The sequence below is a fragment of the Perna viridis genome, chromosome 7 (assembly GCF_037379345.1).
Source record: "Perna viridis isolate PV_CMFRI_1.1 ecotype Kerala chromosome 7, ASM3737934v1, whole genome shotgun sequence".
Taxonomy (NCBI): Eukaryota; Metazoa; Mollusca; class Bivalvia; order Mytilida; family Mytilidae; genus Perna; species Perna viridis.
In genome coordinates this window covers 6,860,435-6,875,403 of record NC_142451.1, presented here as the reverse complement: position 1 = coordinate 6,875,403, position 14,969 = coordinate 6,860,435, and the positions used below count along the sequence as shown (strand labels likewise).

The window sequence follows — 14,969 nt, the reverse complement described above, 5'->3', positions numbered from 1 at the left end:
CCGCATATTTATGCTTATATTTATCAAAATATCAACCTACCATATACTTATGTGGTACCATTTTAAAGCTTAGAATCTAAGCTATCACATGAAGATACTTTCATCTTATTTTGCTATAAAATGTTTAATGTGGATGAAAATTTGTTAGGCCTATACCTTAAATGAAGCCAGACGATAATCAAAATAAACATACATTTTTCCCGCAAAAAGTGGCAAAATAATATTATATCAAGGTCTGGTCAATTCTAAGATTCCTAATGTAGTCTTGTAATGTTTTCTTGTTTAAATAGGGTCTTTTAACATAATAATAATCTCATTATTATGTTAAAATTGAATAAAATTTCAAAAACAAATGCTGTTTTCCCAAGAAATTGAGAAAATTTTTATGAATACATTGACTTGAACCAATGCGCATCCTTTCACTATGGAACTTTGAAGCCCTAGCTGTTTCCTCATGTGTACTATTATGTACATTAAATGATAATAAACAAAATATCATCATTTGATTAAGTTTAATGAACTTTTCGAAGTTTCCATTTCAGGCCAGAAGGGTTTCTTCACCAGGATCTACTATGTCTGCCAAATCTACAAAAGAGATTATGTACATAAGGACATTACACCTATTAACATCATTTACCTTATCAATTTACTTACAATTAGTTTACTTTCTATTAAATCATAATCTGGTTTGCTAACAATCCGAAAAAATGTAAAACTTTATTTGATGTTGGTTGCTCACAAAGCGGTTGACAAAAGATGTGGCGAGGAGTTAAAAACACCAAACTTCCTTTTCCAGAATAATTATCTTCATTTCAAAACAAGAAGATTGTTTTATAAGGTTATATTAATGTTATGTTAAATAACTTAATATGAATAATTTCGCTGCGTGATCTGTCTGGTTCTTCTATCAAGTGTTGAACTCTCTTACCAATCAGGTTATCGGGTTCAGGTGTGTCTGGAACTACCCTACTTACTGTACCCCACATGGTCCTACCTCAGACTCAGTCCATATTCGTCTCATAGCATAGCCCACTATGCTGCTCAGGCCATCTGAAATAAACAAGTAGTGGACTTCAATGAATATGTACTGTGAGGCAGTTTTAAAGCAGAGTCTAAACACAAAACTAATCGACAGTTCTTGTAAGTAATATATGATTCAAATGTAAATGCTTATTTGTTACCATAATCAAAAGACTCAAAAGTTTTATTATTAAAATAAATAAAGCTACTAAACTAAATCAAAGTATAAAAACTAACTTACCATGAATTCGAAACATCTCCAGAACTCAACAAAATGAAACTAAAATGATGAAAAACAAACAGAAAATAAAACTAAATCATAATAAAATTTACATCAGTGTTTACTTTTTATATGACAAAATAAAATAAATATTTAGGCAGCCTGTTTACTAATACTTTCTTCTGAAATAAATCAATAATTAGAAGAAAAAACAATAGTACAAGTATGTTTCATATACATACAACAAAAGATTGGTATTATGAGTCAATCAATGTGATCCTAAAAAGGCCAAAAAAATATTAAACCATAATTAATTAAAATTTAATGATAAATAATGTATATTACTAGGATTTTAAACCTTTTCCAAGCAATTGTACATGTATATGAATATTAAATAAGTAGAGCATCTACAATCCTCTAAAAAATGAATATGTAAGTTAGCTGTTAAAAATTGTACAGTATGAATATATAAAGTAAACTTAAGAAGATGCAGTTAAAATGAATATAAAGAAGGTTTATGCTTAAACATGTGAGTTTCATATAAATTGGGCACTACATATAAATTAAAATTGAATTATCAAGGAAATTAAATGCAATATGTGCAAATTCTCCCAACCAATAGAAAAAAGCTAGGTAAAATACAGAGACTTCCGATAATATAGGAAAGTCGATAAAGTCCGAAAGATTTTGAATGGATTGCAATCAAACGTTGGGAGAATTTACCTCATTACATATTCATCGTTTAATAAAAATGTTATGGAAACATATTCCAACTAATGCTAAATGAGAGTAATCTTTTTTAAATCAGCTCATGCAGAATCAAACGAAAATCAGACCTTCCAAGAAGGTGAATATAGTTTTTAAGCTTGCAGATGATAAAAGGTCATTCTAGAATTTGACCTTACGGAAACAGGGCGATTAGGCTTATATTAGACATAATTTAGGTACTTACCGTAAGTGATTGGCCTCCATGGCCTAGGTCCATCGTTGTCTGCACCACCAGTCAAAAATCCGTCCAGAAAACAGTCGGTAAAAGGCATTTATCCACGAGTGTTCGAAAATCTTAACAGAAGCTATGGCGGATCAGTAACATCCGGTTAGCAAGAACGATAACCGGTCCCGCTTTAATTTTTGTGAAAACCACGCCCTGACCACCCTAATATCCAATCGATTCCGCAAGCTATTATTGTTTTTCTTCTGAAACCAGGGTTACGGATGAACGCAGAAAGGATTAAATTTTCGGAATCCGACTGTCAGTGCATTCCGGGTACGCAAAAACTATTTTTTTTCAACATGTTTTTCCTTAAAATTACGTAAAAAATATGTTTTGTAACCAAAAAATTAGCCTGACAACCGGATTATCAAAATTGAAGATATTTCCAAAAATTTAAGCCATAAATGAAGAAAATCGATCCAGTAATAGCTTGCGGAATGAATTTTGAAATAGGTATGATCTTTGACACATAGTTTTTCAGGCGGCCATTTTTCTCAAAGTATCGTCACTTCAAACGTTTGTACCAAATGACCATCAACTCCAATAACAATGAAAGTTGTATATTTAGAAAGAGAAATGTCTCATCTTCAATTACATATATTTTTTATTGTCATGCAATGGATTTTTAACCATTTTCTAACGTGTTAAAGTTGACTCAAAATTGAGAATTTTGCTCTCGCAAGAATATCGATAAACGCACTACCGACCTCCCTACCTATACAGTTATTTACACTTATTCTACCTAACGGGGGTGTTATCATATGCTATTTAATACACATGTTTTTCATGACTCAGGAAATGTCGATAATTTCTGAGAGATGAGTAAGGAAAGTAAGAAATGCATGGTGTCAATATTTTATATTGTGAAATCATTTGATAACTTTAGTAACAAAGTTTAGCTTAGTCAACATTGTTGATTTTACTGATTTAATCATCTTTACTGTTTTCCTTTTATAATATATGCATTATGATGTTTTGTTTCAGACAAGCAGAAGCACTCAAAGCCAGTATATCAGGTACAGTATTAACAACATAATAATGTACAGTACTGTGCATGTGGTTGTCTTGTATACTTGGTGCTTTTTCAGGTTTTAGAACTATACTAAAGACCATTGTTGCTTTTTTTTCATGTTTGTTCCTTTGAACAAGAATTATTTTTACCTAATTATTTTTTCCATGCACATGTGCATTGAAGTCCATTTTTGTTTTGTGTGCAAACTGTGAGCTCTATTTAGCAGCTATAAAGGATCATCAATCACAAAAATTCATGATATAAGTGTAAAATCTATTGTAAGTTTTGATGTTACACTTCTTTCTGCAATTGTTCAGAACTTACGATTGTACACATATGAGTTTTTTTTTAACTGTCCAGGATTTAAAACCAATTTCTTTTAAATTCCTATAAATGATTTTGACAGAGGTGAAATTTTGCTCATATTTTATAGCTGGAACACCAGTGAGGGTTTCAGTGTTAATTTATCGAATTGAAAAGTTTGTTATGGGATGACCATCGGTTTAGCATGATTTTGTGTTTCTAACAACTATAAACTAACTAGGCTGTACGCTGTGACATCTTTGGCTACACCGCCTTTACAAAGTCCAGCGCCCTAGACCACTCGGCCAGCTAGGCTAGTCCAATGTACATGTATGTGTAGCATCTAGAGACCCCTATTACATCTGCCTGAGTAAAAAAGTTCTTCATTATGTTCGGAAAAACATTCAGACCTGATAAGTGTAGGTTAGGGGACACTTCATTTGAACATTTGATGGGCAATAAGTGTATAAGTAAAACATTTTTATTTATTTTGCTTTACATGTATGTACATGTACTTTCTGCTTTTAATCAATAGATTGTAAATTTGATTAAATTACAATTGAAAAGTAATTGTAATGTAATTTAATATATTTCAAAATTCTCTGTAATGGTATTTTAACTGAAGTTTTTGGGCAAGTAATTATAATTTTGTTTATTACTTTCTTATGTATTTGACCCGTCCATACTCATATACCTGACATATTGATTAAATGGGAAAACAGATTATTATACAAGAAAATGTTCTTAATGTTTAGCAAAAAGGTTAGGTTTAGGTCTGTTGATGAAGATTGGCTAAAAGTATTTGCCTCCGACTGGTATTTTTAAATGAGATATATGTACTTACTTTGTTGAAGGTTCATTCACAGTTGTTAACCATTTTGATTTACTATGTTCTTTAAAACAAAAGTGAACTCAATGCAGAGTATATTTAGAGAATAAAAAGCTTCCCTTTATCAATGTATGATAAATAACGATCTTAAATAAATATTTAAAGTTTAATAACATTCAGCAGCAACCAAAAAAATTATTTATGAATTTAGCAATATCAGTATTAAAAAAACGAAGTAATTGATAGAAGTAGGATGACAAAAAATAGAGATATATGAATTCACCCATTTGATATGATTATGCTTCATGCAATTTTCGTTCTTCAATGACTATATTCTTTTTTAGATTCTTCAAAAGGTATTTCAGAAACATGGGTTGCCAGGCAAAGATTAGAAGATTTGTACAAGAAACTGTTGTTGATGGACTTGGAATATGCTCTCGATAAAAAGGTTGAACAAGAATTGTAAGTATGTCATATATTATAGATTTTTGTTGAGGCTGGTATATATTGATTTGTATTGACTCAAGATTAAGCCCTTAACTTATTTCAAACTGTGTTAATACATCAGATTAACATCATTAAGTCCAGTTATGAGTCTTCCTAGACTTGTAAACAGTCTGTCAGTTGTCAAGTCTAGTAGGCTCCTAAAAGATGGTGGCCCAATTACTTTTACAATAAATTGTTTAAGACAAACATTTTTCAGGACTAACAAACAGACACATTTTGGGATTGTGCCATAGATTTAGTACCCAATTAAATGAAAATTATTTCTTTACAGATGGAATCATGCATTCAAGAATCACATCAATGAATTACAAACACAGACCAAAGACAAACAGGTAAGTTAAGTTAATGCTGTTTTAGAATATGATATTAGACTGGTTGATTTCCTTCAACCTTGTATGTACATGTGCGACTAGTTCATAAATATTCAAAATTTAGCAGAATAGTTTTGCTAGAAGAATATAATACATAGTGATAAAATTTAATGTGTTGGATCTGAATGCTTCTCCCAGTAGAAAAGACACATTACATACATTATATTTTCCTGTATCAAATCCAGACTGTTGTGCACACCGGTATCACTATGTATTATTACAACTAAATTATAAAAATTGCTCCTACTTGTAATTACATTTTACAGATTTTGACAATGTAAAAACTATACATATATTCCATACATGTATATTAAAATATTTCAACAATCATTAATGACTATGTATCTAAATTAAGACAAGGATAAACTTAAAAGTCCAGTGAACAAGACTTGGCTGAGAAATCTTGGACAGAAACAGAAAACAACATACATGTACATGTAAAAAGACTGAAAAAAACCACATATAAATATCGGTTATCCTAGGGTTGTCATTCACTCTCCTTGCTTTAGTTTACATTTAGTTGTTACATGTATCTGTCAGACTATTACATGTATTTTCACGTATTTTAAAAAAAAATTTATTCTTAGAATCCGAAAAGAGGGGAAGTGCAAGCTACATTAAATTTATTTTTGGAAACAGCAAGTGGTTTTTATCTCCAGGTAAGTAACAAATGATACAGTTCTTTTGGAAGTAATTATACAGTTTGGTACCAAAATATTCCAGCCCATGTTGTCCCACTTCCTAATGTAAAATTAAAAATGTCAAGAATTTTTTTTTTAACTGTAATTGTAAAGACTTTCCTCATTCGCCCCGTGCAGGTACGGGTGTTAAAAGAATAGGTCTGCAGCAGCGCTAAGCTTGTCGTAAAAGGCGACTAAATAGTGCTCAGAAACCTAGCCGGGGGCTAGGCGCTCTGCCCACAGAGCAACTGGGATGTGTGCCCCAGGTGGTGGAATGGGGTACCCCTGGCATGTTACATGCTGGGGTTGTCAGGCTGTAATACGGAAAACCTGACCGCAAACCATAGTGGTGCACCGTGTTGGGAAAGATGCCACGTTCCTCGCACGTTAAAGAACCCTGCTGTGGTATTCGATAGGAGTAGGAACCTTTGCGCTCCGCCACAGGAGGCTAAATTGCCTGACCTTACCCATCCCGCCCCTTTTTCCAGTGGCAATCAAAATTTGTCGACCCTATTGTCCTTGTGTCCCATCCTTTTTTTTCATTTCATGTTCATTTTATCATCCATTTCATGTTCATCGTCTGAATATAGCTGAAATATTGCTGCTCGGACGTTAAACCCCAACAAACAAACAAACAAAACTTTCCTCATTCAAATTTAATAAAATGCTTATCCGAAAATAGTGAAATATATCTAATTTACTTGTTTGATTTGGAAAGTTTTTCCAAATAAAGCAATGATACTAAAGAAATTTCAGATGCTGAAGATAAACCTGATTTGATATTGGTCAGGAACTTGCTTTTCAATATTATTTTGAACATTGTATTAATTTTGTATGGGCATCAATGCCCAAATACTTTGAGCATAATTTATATGCATGTTTTCCTTCCAACATGAGATTGATTTTAATTCTTTGGTTTACAGATGAACTGACAGTAGCAATACTAATGTCTTTTTTTCTTGATTCACGGAAGGAGTAAGAAATAAACAATTATAAAATAAAGATACTAGAACTTGAAGCACTCTTAAATTCCAGTGTCTTTCAAAAGCAGACATGAATTATAAGAAAGTGTTTTGATTTTTTTTTTGTCTGTGAAGGTTTCAGCTTTTTAATAGGATTAACTATTTTAATTTTAGCTTCTACAGTTAATATGTACCACCTTTAAGTTGGATCTGCCATTTAGAAGGAAGTCATCATGTTATGGTGTTTTGAAAGGTTGGTATTTTTAGATTTAAAGTGTGTATTATTAGGTTTATACATGTAGTTTGTACAGTAGTAATGGTGTTCAGTTTGCTTGTGAAAATACATAGATTTATAGTGTTTGAGTTGTTGGTGGAGACAGTTTATAAACTCCTTATACCAATAAACTATCAATTGGTCCTGTGCATGTATTAATTCTCACTTCTCTTAACAGTCAACAATATGTTTTTATACAGCCACAAAAGACCAAAATAATGGAGGTATCATGCTGTTGTCTCTGGCTTCAGTAGACCAATTGTTTTCCAGATAATAACTTGACTAAAAATGTATGTATCTATATGTAATGCCACAAGGTGCCATACTACAAACAGAAGGATTGGATTGATTTTTTAAGGTTGTCACCTGAATTGTTTAAGAGGGGTCAGAAACAAGCATTTTTATAATATCTGGATAACGACTTTGACTTGTTGTGAATGAATCTCTGTCAATACTTGCCCGTAATATGGTTCCATTTTGGCAGTTTTATCAAGCGAAGCATTTTATTTGATAGTAGTTTTTTTTATATTTGATACTTTGAAACATATTTGAAACGTTGCATAAAATTAATTAAGTTGACTTCAGACTTGTCCCTTTCAGTTTGATTGAGAGATACTATCCTGTTACACAACTTCACTGAAATTATTCAACGGAATTTCATAAAACCTGGTAGTAGAGACATGATAAATAGTTGCTCTTAATACTATGAAACTTATGATAGTATGTAATATGCAAAAGTTATGCATTTTGAACTTAATTTTTTGGAGAAAGGGATATACAGGTTTTTTATATGTAAATGCACACTTGTGTCATATTGTTGCTTTAATTATTTTTATAGAGAAGATACCCACAAAGATCAAGATTACACCACCAAAGAAGAGTTCATGTTTATATTTCTGTCAACATTGTTTAGTTCATCTCGGAGATATTGGTACGTTCTGTTAAATTGAAGATTCTATTTCTTATACTCATGTTTTTCTGAAGGACATTTGATGATTTAGCTGACTTAGGTATTTCATTGTTTTTTTTCTGATTATTTTGTATACCCCTAAATAAAAAAGGTGTATCATGTGCTTTAGGGTAGCTGTTTATTGACCCTTCAATTAAACCTTAGAATTCCATTTATTATCAATGATTATCTATTTGTTTGTCAGGAATATCTCTTTTGATTGAATGGATTATTTTAAGTACCTAAAGTTATCAGGGCTTGAATTTTGGGAAAAGAAATACTTAACAAGGTGTGGCTAAGTTACAAGGTAACTTTTAATTTTTTTTTTTTATTCATTATTAACCCACAGAAATTTTAAAATACTACTAAACTGCATCTATATCATTTCTTGAAATTTGCATTCAAGGTCGCGTTTTAAGTTCATTAAAGCTTACATGCAACCATCACTGTTGTGTGATTGTTAATGCCAGGAAAAAGATGTTCTTACTTTTTTCACCTTTTTAGCTCGATACAGACAGCAAATAGAACAGGCACAGACATACTACTGGCACGCTGCGAATCTTGTCCCATTTAATGGTAAAGATATTTATGGCAATATTTTAAATTCATCAGTTTACTACTGTATTATATGTTGGTAGCTTTTTTTGGCAGGCATTAAAACCCAGTTTTAAATTTCTATCAAATGTTATGTCTACTTTGATCCATGAGAAAAATGAGACAAACTAAATACTATGTTGTTCCATAATTTTTTTTCATATTTGCCCTGAAATTATTCATACCCTTTAAAAAATTGAATTTTGCCAGTAGTTCAACTTCCTTGTTGCATGGCATGAGTGAAATATTCCAATTTTAAACATTGTTGAATTATTTTTCAGGACAACCTTATAATCAGTTGGCCATTGTAGAAGCAGCCAGAGGCAACAAACTTTCGACTGTATTTTACTACATCAGAAGTTTAGCAGTAAGACATCCATTTCCTGTAGCGGCCACCAATTTAGAAAAATTGTATGCTAAAATTTCCAGAGATGCGTAAGTGTACGGTTACCAATAGCATTACATGTACCAGTATATTGAATAAACAAGTCTATGAAATTTATTGTACAGTATACAATGTATTTTAACTTCTCATTGTATTGGTAGCCCTGTTGGTCTAGTTAAGTGTTTTTTTAATGCTGGAGGCCATATGATTAATCTCCTAGCTGTTTTATGCCAGATACTTAAAAGATTATATTCACCAAAGTGTTGGACATACATGTAGGAAATAGAATTATGGCTGGTTGGCTTGTGTTAGTCCTTTTGTATTTTAATTCTGTGACCTGGATATTTTGAAATCTGGTTTTGTTTGGGTATTTTTAAAAGCAGGGTCTATACATGTTGATTACTGTAGTTAATCTTCTCTCAAAATTCAACAGTTTGATTTTCTCATTTGCGCATGTACAGTGAAAGCAAGAAAAGCAATGAGTTTAAATTCCAATGATAACCTGTGTATTCTTATTCTGGCTTATTAAATTAGTAACTTTATCCCATCTTTTAACACGGATGGTATGTTGTACATTTTGGCCTATTAAATTGGTAATGTTATACCATCATTTAATGTGTGTGGTATGTTGTATTTTGGAATTGCATTGTTGGTGCTTCATTCTCTTCACCCCAAATTACATTGCATTTATCTGGCATCTCGATGGATGGATTAATTTAAAATTTGGTATATGGCTGTTTATAGATGGGACATAAGTTGTAAGGGGTTTTGGTTTGTAGACGGATATGAACTTCCTGTTATGTGGAATTGCAGTACAAGTGGGGGTGTAAAATTTATGTTTATATTGACTACAGCATGTGTATCCTTGGCTTCTATAAAAACTAAACTGTATCTTTTCTCACTCAGCTGCACTGTATGAGTTAATCATCAGAGAATGAAATGAAAGCTAATTCGTGCAAAATAGTAATGACATTTATAAATGTTTAATAGTCATTTAATGTTAAATTAGTTTGTTTATTTATCACAGGAGTGAGTTTAAGGGAAAGTTATCTGTAAGTGAGATGATCACAGCCTTTCTACAGTTCCAAGCTTATGTACATTTATGTAATGGTGAGTGGTAACAATGCTTGTTAAACAGGGATTTATTGAAGAAAAATTGCTGTTGTATATTGGTATGGCACTGTTGTCATTGTAGTCTTCATCGGTATCGTGCATGTCATTGTCATTCGTAGACACTTGCTTTTCCTGTGATAAGTTTTGATTGACCAATTATGAAATTTTGATATGACTTTACTAACCACTAAAGAAAGGTTCCAAATTAATTGTGGCTCTTACTGTTTTTTGTAATAAGGAGCTGAAAAGGGTAAAATTGCGTGTTTTATTAAAGCCCAATGTTTTGATAATTCCTTTTTATTGTGTTCTTTATTTGATTCTTGCAAACAAATATATCAGCAGATTTGATGCATTTTGGACCATTTTCGAGTTATTAGGGGTCAAATAGGTCACCCAGAAAAATTTACTCTACCTAAAAGGCCATTAGAGCTTTTTTCATCACTTGGGGTCCATCGTCATTGTCGTTTGTCGTTCAGCATTAACTTTTCTAAAAAAATATTCTTCTAACCCACTGAACAGCATTGGATAAAACTTAGTGACAATAATCCTTGTCCATTATGGTCCCTTGCCAAAAACATGGCTGCTGTTACTTAAAATAGAACATAGGGTATCACCATATATTTTTGTTTATATCTCAAAAACCTTAACAGATAGATGAAATCTGAGACATTTTAGGCTCTTTGGTTTGAAAAGATTTATCTTTGTATGGAAAGTTCAAGATAAAATATTGACCAATTTTGGAGTTATTGCCCTTTTTTGTTGCTAATTTTATCTTTTTTGGGGGGCAGTTTTTGCCTATTATTTAGAAAACAAAAGTTGATTGATGATTTATGGGAATAGATAAAATGCTCAGTGTTTCAATATCAATTTTTTTGGTGTAAAATTTCATTGAAATCTATAGACCCTTTTTGGAGTTTTGGTTCTTGAAAGTGTCATTTTTGACATTTTTATCAGTTTTTGCCTATTATTAGAAAACAAAAGTTGATTGATGATTAATGTGAATTGATAAAATGTTCAGTATTTCAATATCTATTTTTTTGGTGCAAATTTCAGAAAAAAACCCTTCTATGAGTTATGGCCCTAAAATTTATTTTAACTTAGAACAGCTATTGGATAAGTAATTACATGACACATACCCAATTCCAATTCTACATCTTGTTGTCAGCAGCTTATGTCACACTCTTTTTCACAATAATAATAATGAACAACATTGAACAAAATGAAACATTGTAGAAACAAATGGTCACTATATTCAAAAGGGAAGGGTATATAAAGGAGGAAAAACCAGTGAAGGAAATTTTTATACATATGAATCTGATAAGGAACAAAACTTCATATGAAAACCAAATCTATGAAACATTGTTTGACTTTTTAAGTTCTATCATAGTTTTGAATATTAATGCCTTTTAAATGTATGTACATATTTTTTTTTCCTGACAGAGTTAGACAAAGCATCAAGTTTGAGTGACAAGTTACTGCAAGCTTTGCCAGCTCATGTGACCTCACAGAGCTTCCCATCAAATATTTTGGTCCAGATTGTTGCTATTAATATTTTTGCAATGCAACATGCACGGCGACAGATGGATGGAGATGAAGATGATGGTACAGATCATTTGAGTTCAGATGAAGAGAGAGCATTTGGCCTAATGCTGTTGTTTACAAGTGAGTCTGTGTGTCTGTAATTCATTGAGTTTTGTAACCCTTAAATAAAGTCACTTGACTTTTGAATTTGCATTGTTTTTTAGATGCACATTTTGAGGTATAAAGTTTATTTTGTGGAAGGTTTCCTTTGTAAATAAGTTTTATTTTATAAGACATTTTAAAATCTAAAAATAAAATCTTCGTGAAGTATGTTTTTAGTTGTACTTGTATGATTTAATTAAGTATAAGATTGCCTAAGGATAAATTTGATTTGAAAACACACATCTAAATATAATTTAACAAATACACCATGGTTTTGATACATGATTATTACAAAAGCATGCATCAACTAGACTTTCAAGACTGCCAATCTCAATTTATGTTATGGATATTTCTATAAGTGTACTATTTCATTCATATATTTCTCATTAACTAAATTTCATAGTACAAAGACAAAACATTCATCAAGGATGATTTTTTCCAGCTTTTTATTGGATTTCATCTATTTCAAATCTTGATTTTACCTATACGATTCTTTTTTACTGTATATTTACTTCCAATTTTTCCAATTTCTGTTTTGTTTGATGACCTCGTTAAACCTCGTAAAAGAGTACATTTTATGTTTTTGTTTTCAGTTTCCATTCTAGATGTCTTGTTACAGTACACACCAAAGCATGATCACAAGCTGAGAGAATTCTTCACTTTACCCGCTGTTAAATTATTACTAGACTGGTTCCAACTGAATCCTACCCATCTCTCCAATCCTGTCGTAAAGACATCAGGGTAGGTTTTGTCTGTTTAGATAAGTGTCAACATAAGAATAGTGTGGTCATTGTTTCCTTATGATTTAAATGTTGGGAAAAAAGGCACAATTGCTATGAACCAATTATTTAAGAATTGTTAGGGTTTATGCTGAATAAAGCAGCTTATGTTGCAGTGTAAACTGATCCAAAGTCACATTATATCCAATGTTCTATCCATCAATTGAAAATGATTCTTATATTTTATTAAACAAAAAAACAAAAACAAAAAAATAAACAATAACAAGGAACTCAAGCCTGTTAAACATTTTTTTTTTTATTTAACAAGGATCAGTACTGTCAATATTCTCAATAATTAGCACCGTTTGTAATTTACATGCATGCTTTAATCTAATGGGATACTTTAAAGTAGGGATGGATAAAATGCCAGTTTACATTATAGGAAGTTGATGATGCTAATCATTGATACTGAACTTTTCAGCATTTCTTAGAAATTTAAACATTCTATAATGAGTTACTTCGTCAACCCTGATTTCAAATTCTTATATATGTACAATTGTAAATTATTATTTGCCATTGTCCGATAGATTATGTTATGAAATCTGAGAATTCAAAAATAATTTTAAATAATTCTTGACATAACATAAAAATAAAAAAAACAAAAGAATATGGTTATCATGTATTTTTATATTTTACAGATTGTGGGGTAATCTTTGCAAAGTTTTGAATAACATCAAGCCTCCACAAACCAAAAAGGATGAACCTTTAGATCTGACCAAGTGTAAGTATTTATAAAAGATGTGAACTATTGATATTAGAGGTAATTGGTACTGAATCTTGTTGGAAAATAATAAATGCCTTCAAATTTCTGTTTTTCCTGCCTGTTTATGGACATTTTTAGGAAACTTCGTGTGATTCATAATTTGAAATGTTCAGAAGACCCTGTGTTAAAACTCTGTTGATCATTTTAACCTGGTATTACGTGTACTCAACAGTTCAGTGACATGTAAATGTTAAAAATAATCTACACATGGACTGTGACAAATCAATTGTCAGTTATAAGATAGGGATGAGGTGAGGGGACGACTTGATAAAGTAAATCACAACCTGAATTTCATGTGCTTGTAACTACTAGGAGATTTCCCCTACTGGATAATAATGTCTTTGGAGCTTACAGAAAAAAACCCTTGAAAGTGATGGCAGATTCCAGAAAAAACATTGAATTTTACATAATGAAAGTAATGGGAATGCTGTTACCAATTTTTATGCATAATTTAATATAACCATTTTTACTGTTAGAAAAAAATGCCGTCGTTGTATTTTATCCTGGATACAAAATTTTCTTATCACCTGATCAATAAACAAGGTCATGAATTTTAAACCGAGTCACTTTTAACTGGATAACTTTTACCAATGAAATAATCCCATCTGAAAAAAAAAGCATTTTTATTGGAATGAAGTAATATGAATTTATCATAGTTTTTTGCCAAAATATTAAATCATAAGGAATGTGACTAACACCTGAATATATTATCTTGTAAAAAGTATTTTGGTTCGATTTACTCATAACATATTCATGATTTATTCTGCATAAATCAAACCAAAGTTCTTTATACAAGATAATATATATAATATAGTTACATCCCTTAAATGTGTACAACAGATTCATTTATATCTGTTTTATCACAGATGAAGAGTTACCACTAACTGAAGATACAGAACTTAGATGTTTCCAGCCACTAGAAAAAGCACAAAGGTAATCTTAATGGTCCAATATATATTTAAGTAACAATGCTATTGATAGTTTATGTCTGATCATTTGGTACTTAGTCGTTTAAACTTGAATTATAGGTTAAGGGATGTGAAAGTAAGACATTGACAGAAATTTTTTTTTCTAGTTCTAAGAAAACAGTGACCTATAACTTCAAATATAGGAGATAGAGTGACAAGGGGTTGGGTAGGAGTCTGATTAGTGTGACCCAGGTTGAGCAACATTGATTTATCATATATTCTTGTCCTACAATGCATGGAACAATCAAACAAGGCAAAACGAGGTTGATGAAATCTTCCAGTTATCAGAACTAAACCATAATGTCATGTTTGTTTTGTTACAGTGGATATAGCTACAGTAGATTGCCTAGTGATGGTTTGCCACAGGAGATAGAATGTCACCTAAGATGTCAAAGGATATTAAATCATGGAAAATGGATAGCAGAAGAACATAGCAGGTAAGCATTAATGGAAGATGAAATGACACTTATTGTCTTTTGTCCTATTTGTTAAGGTATTTGTATTCTGTATTGATCTCAAGAGTTAAGTTCACATTCAACAGATTTTTATAATTCCTTTTATTG

The 14,969-nt window shown here is 31.3% G+C and overlaps 1 protein-coding gene and 1 long non-coding RNA gene across 4 annotated transcripts in view; one reads left to right on the top strand and one right to left on the bottom strand.

The window, feature by feature from the left end:
* The window catches only part of LOC148611118 (uncharacterized), a 30,400-nt gene that overhangs the window by 1,207 nt on the left and 14,224 nt on the right, over positions 1-14,969 (top strand). The window contains exons 2-15 of the mRNA XM_088591279.1: positions 3,219-3,250; positions 4,723-4,840; positions 5,157-5,217; positions 5,844-5,915; positions 7,073-7,151; positions 8,011-8,103; positions 8,626-8,697; positions 8,997-9,150; positions 10,128-10,210; positions 11,654-11,875; positions 12,490-12,637; positions 13,314-13,396; positions 14,305-14,371; positions 14,730-14,843. Of these exons, the coding sequence (XP_088447405.1) occupies positions 3,219-3,250; positions 4,723-4,840; positions 5,157-5,217; positions 5,844-5,915; positions 7,073-7,151; positions 8,011-8,103; positions 8,626-8,697; positions 8,997-9,150; positions 10,128-10,210; positions 11,654-11,875; positions 12,490-12,637; positions 13,314-13,396; positions 14,305-14,371; positions 14,730-14,843 (1,398 nt within the window). The remainder of the gene's footprint in view (positions 1-3,218; positions 3,251-4,722; positions 4,841-5,156; positions 5,218-5,843; positions 5,916-7,072; positions 7,152-8,010; positions 8,104-8,625; positions 8,698-8,996; positions 9,151-10,127; positions 10,211-11,653; positions 11,876-12,489; positions 12,638-13,313; positions 13,397-14,304; positions 14,372-14,729; positions 14,844-14,969) is intronic.
* Positions 498-2,424, bottom strand: LOC148611119 (uncharacterized). Of its 3 annotated transcripts, XR_015924057.1 has the most exons (4): positions 2,193-2,331; positions 1,262-1,300; positions 995-1,050; positions 498-585 (listed from the first exon to the last, which is right to left on the bottom strand). It is a non-coding gene; the product is annotated as an uncharacterized LOC148611119 (long non-coding RNA). The 3 variants fall into 3 exon arrangements; XR_015924056.1 differs by lacking the exon at positions 1,262-1,300 and having other exon boundaries at positions 929-1,050; positions 2,193-2,424; XR_015924058.1 differs by lacking the exon at positions 995-1,050.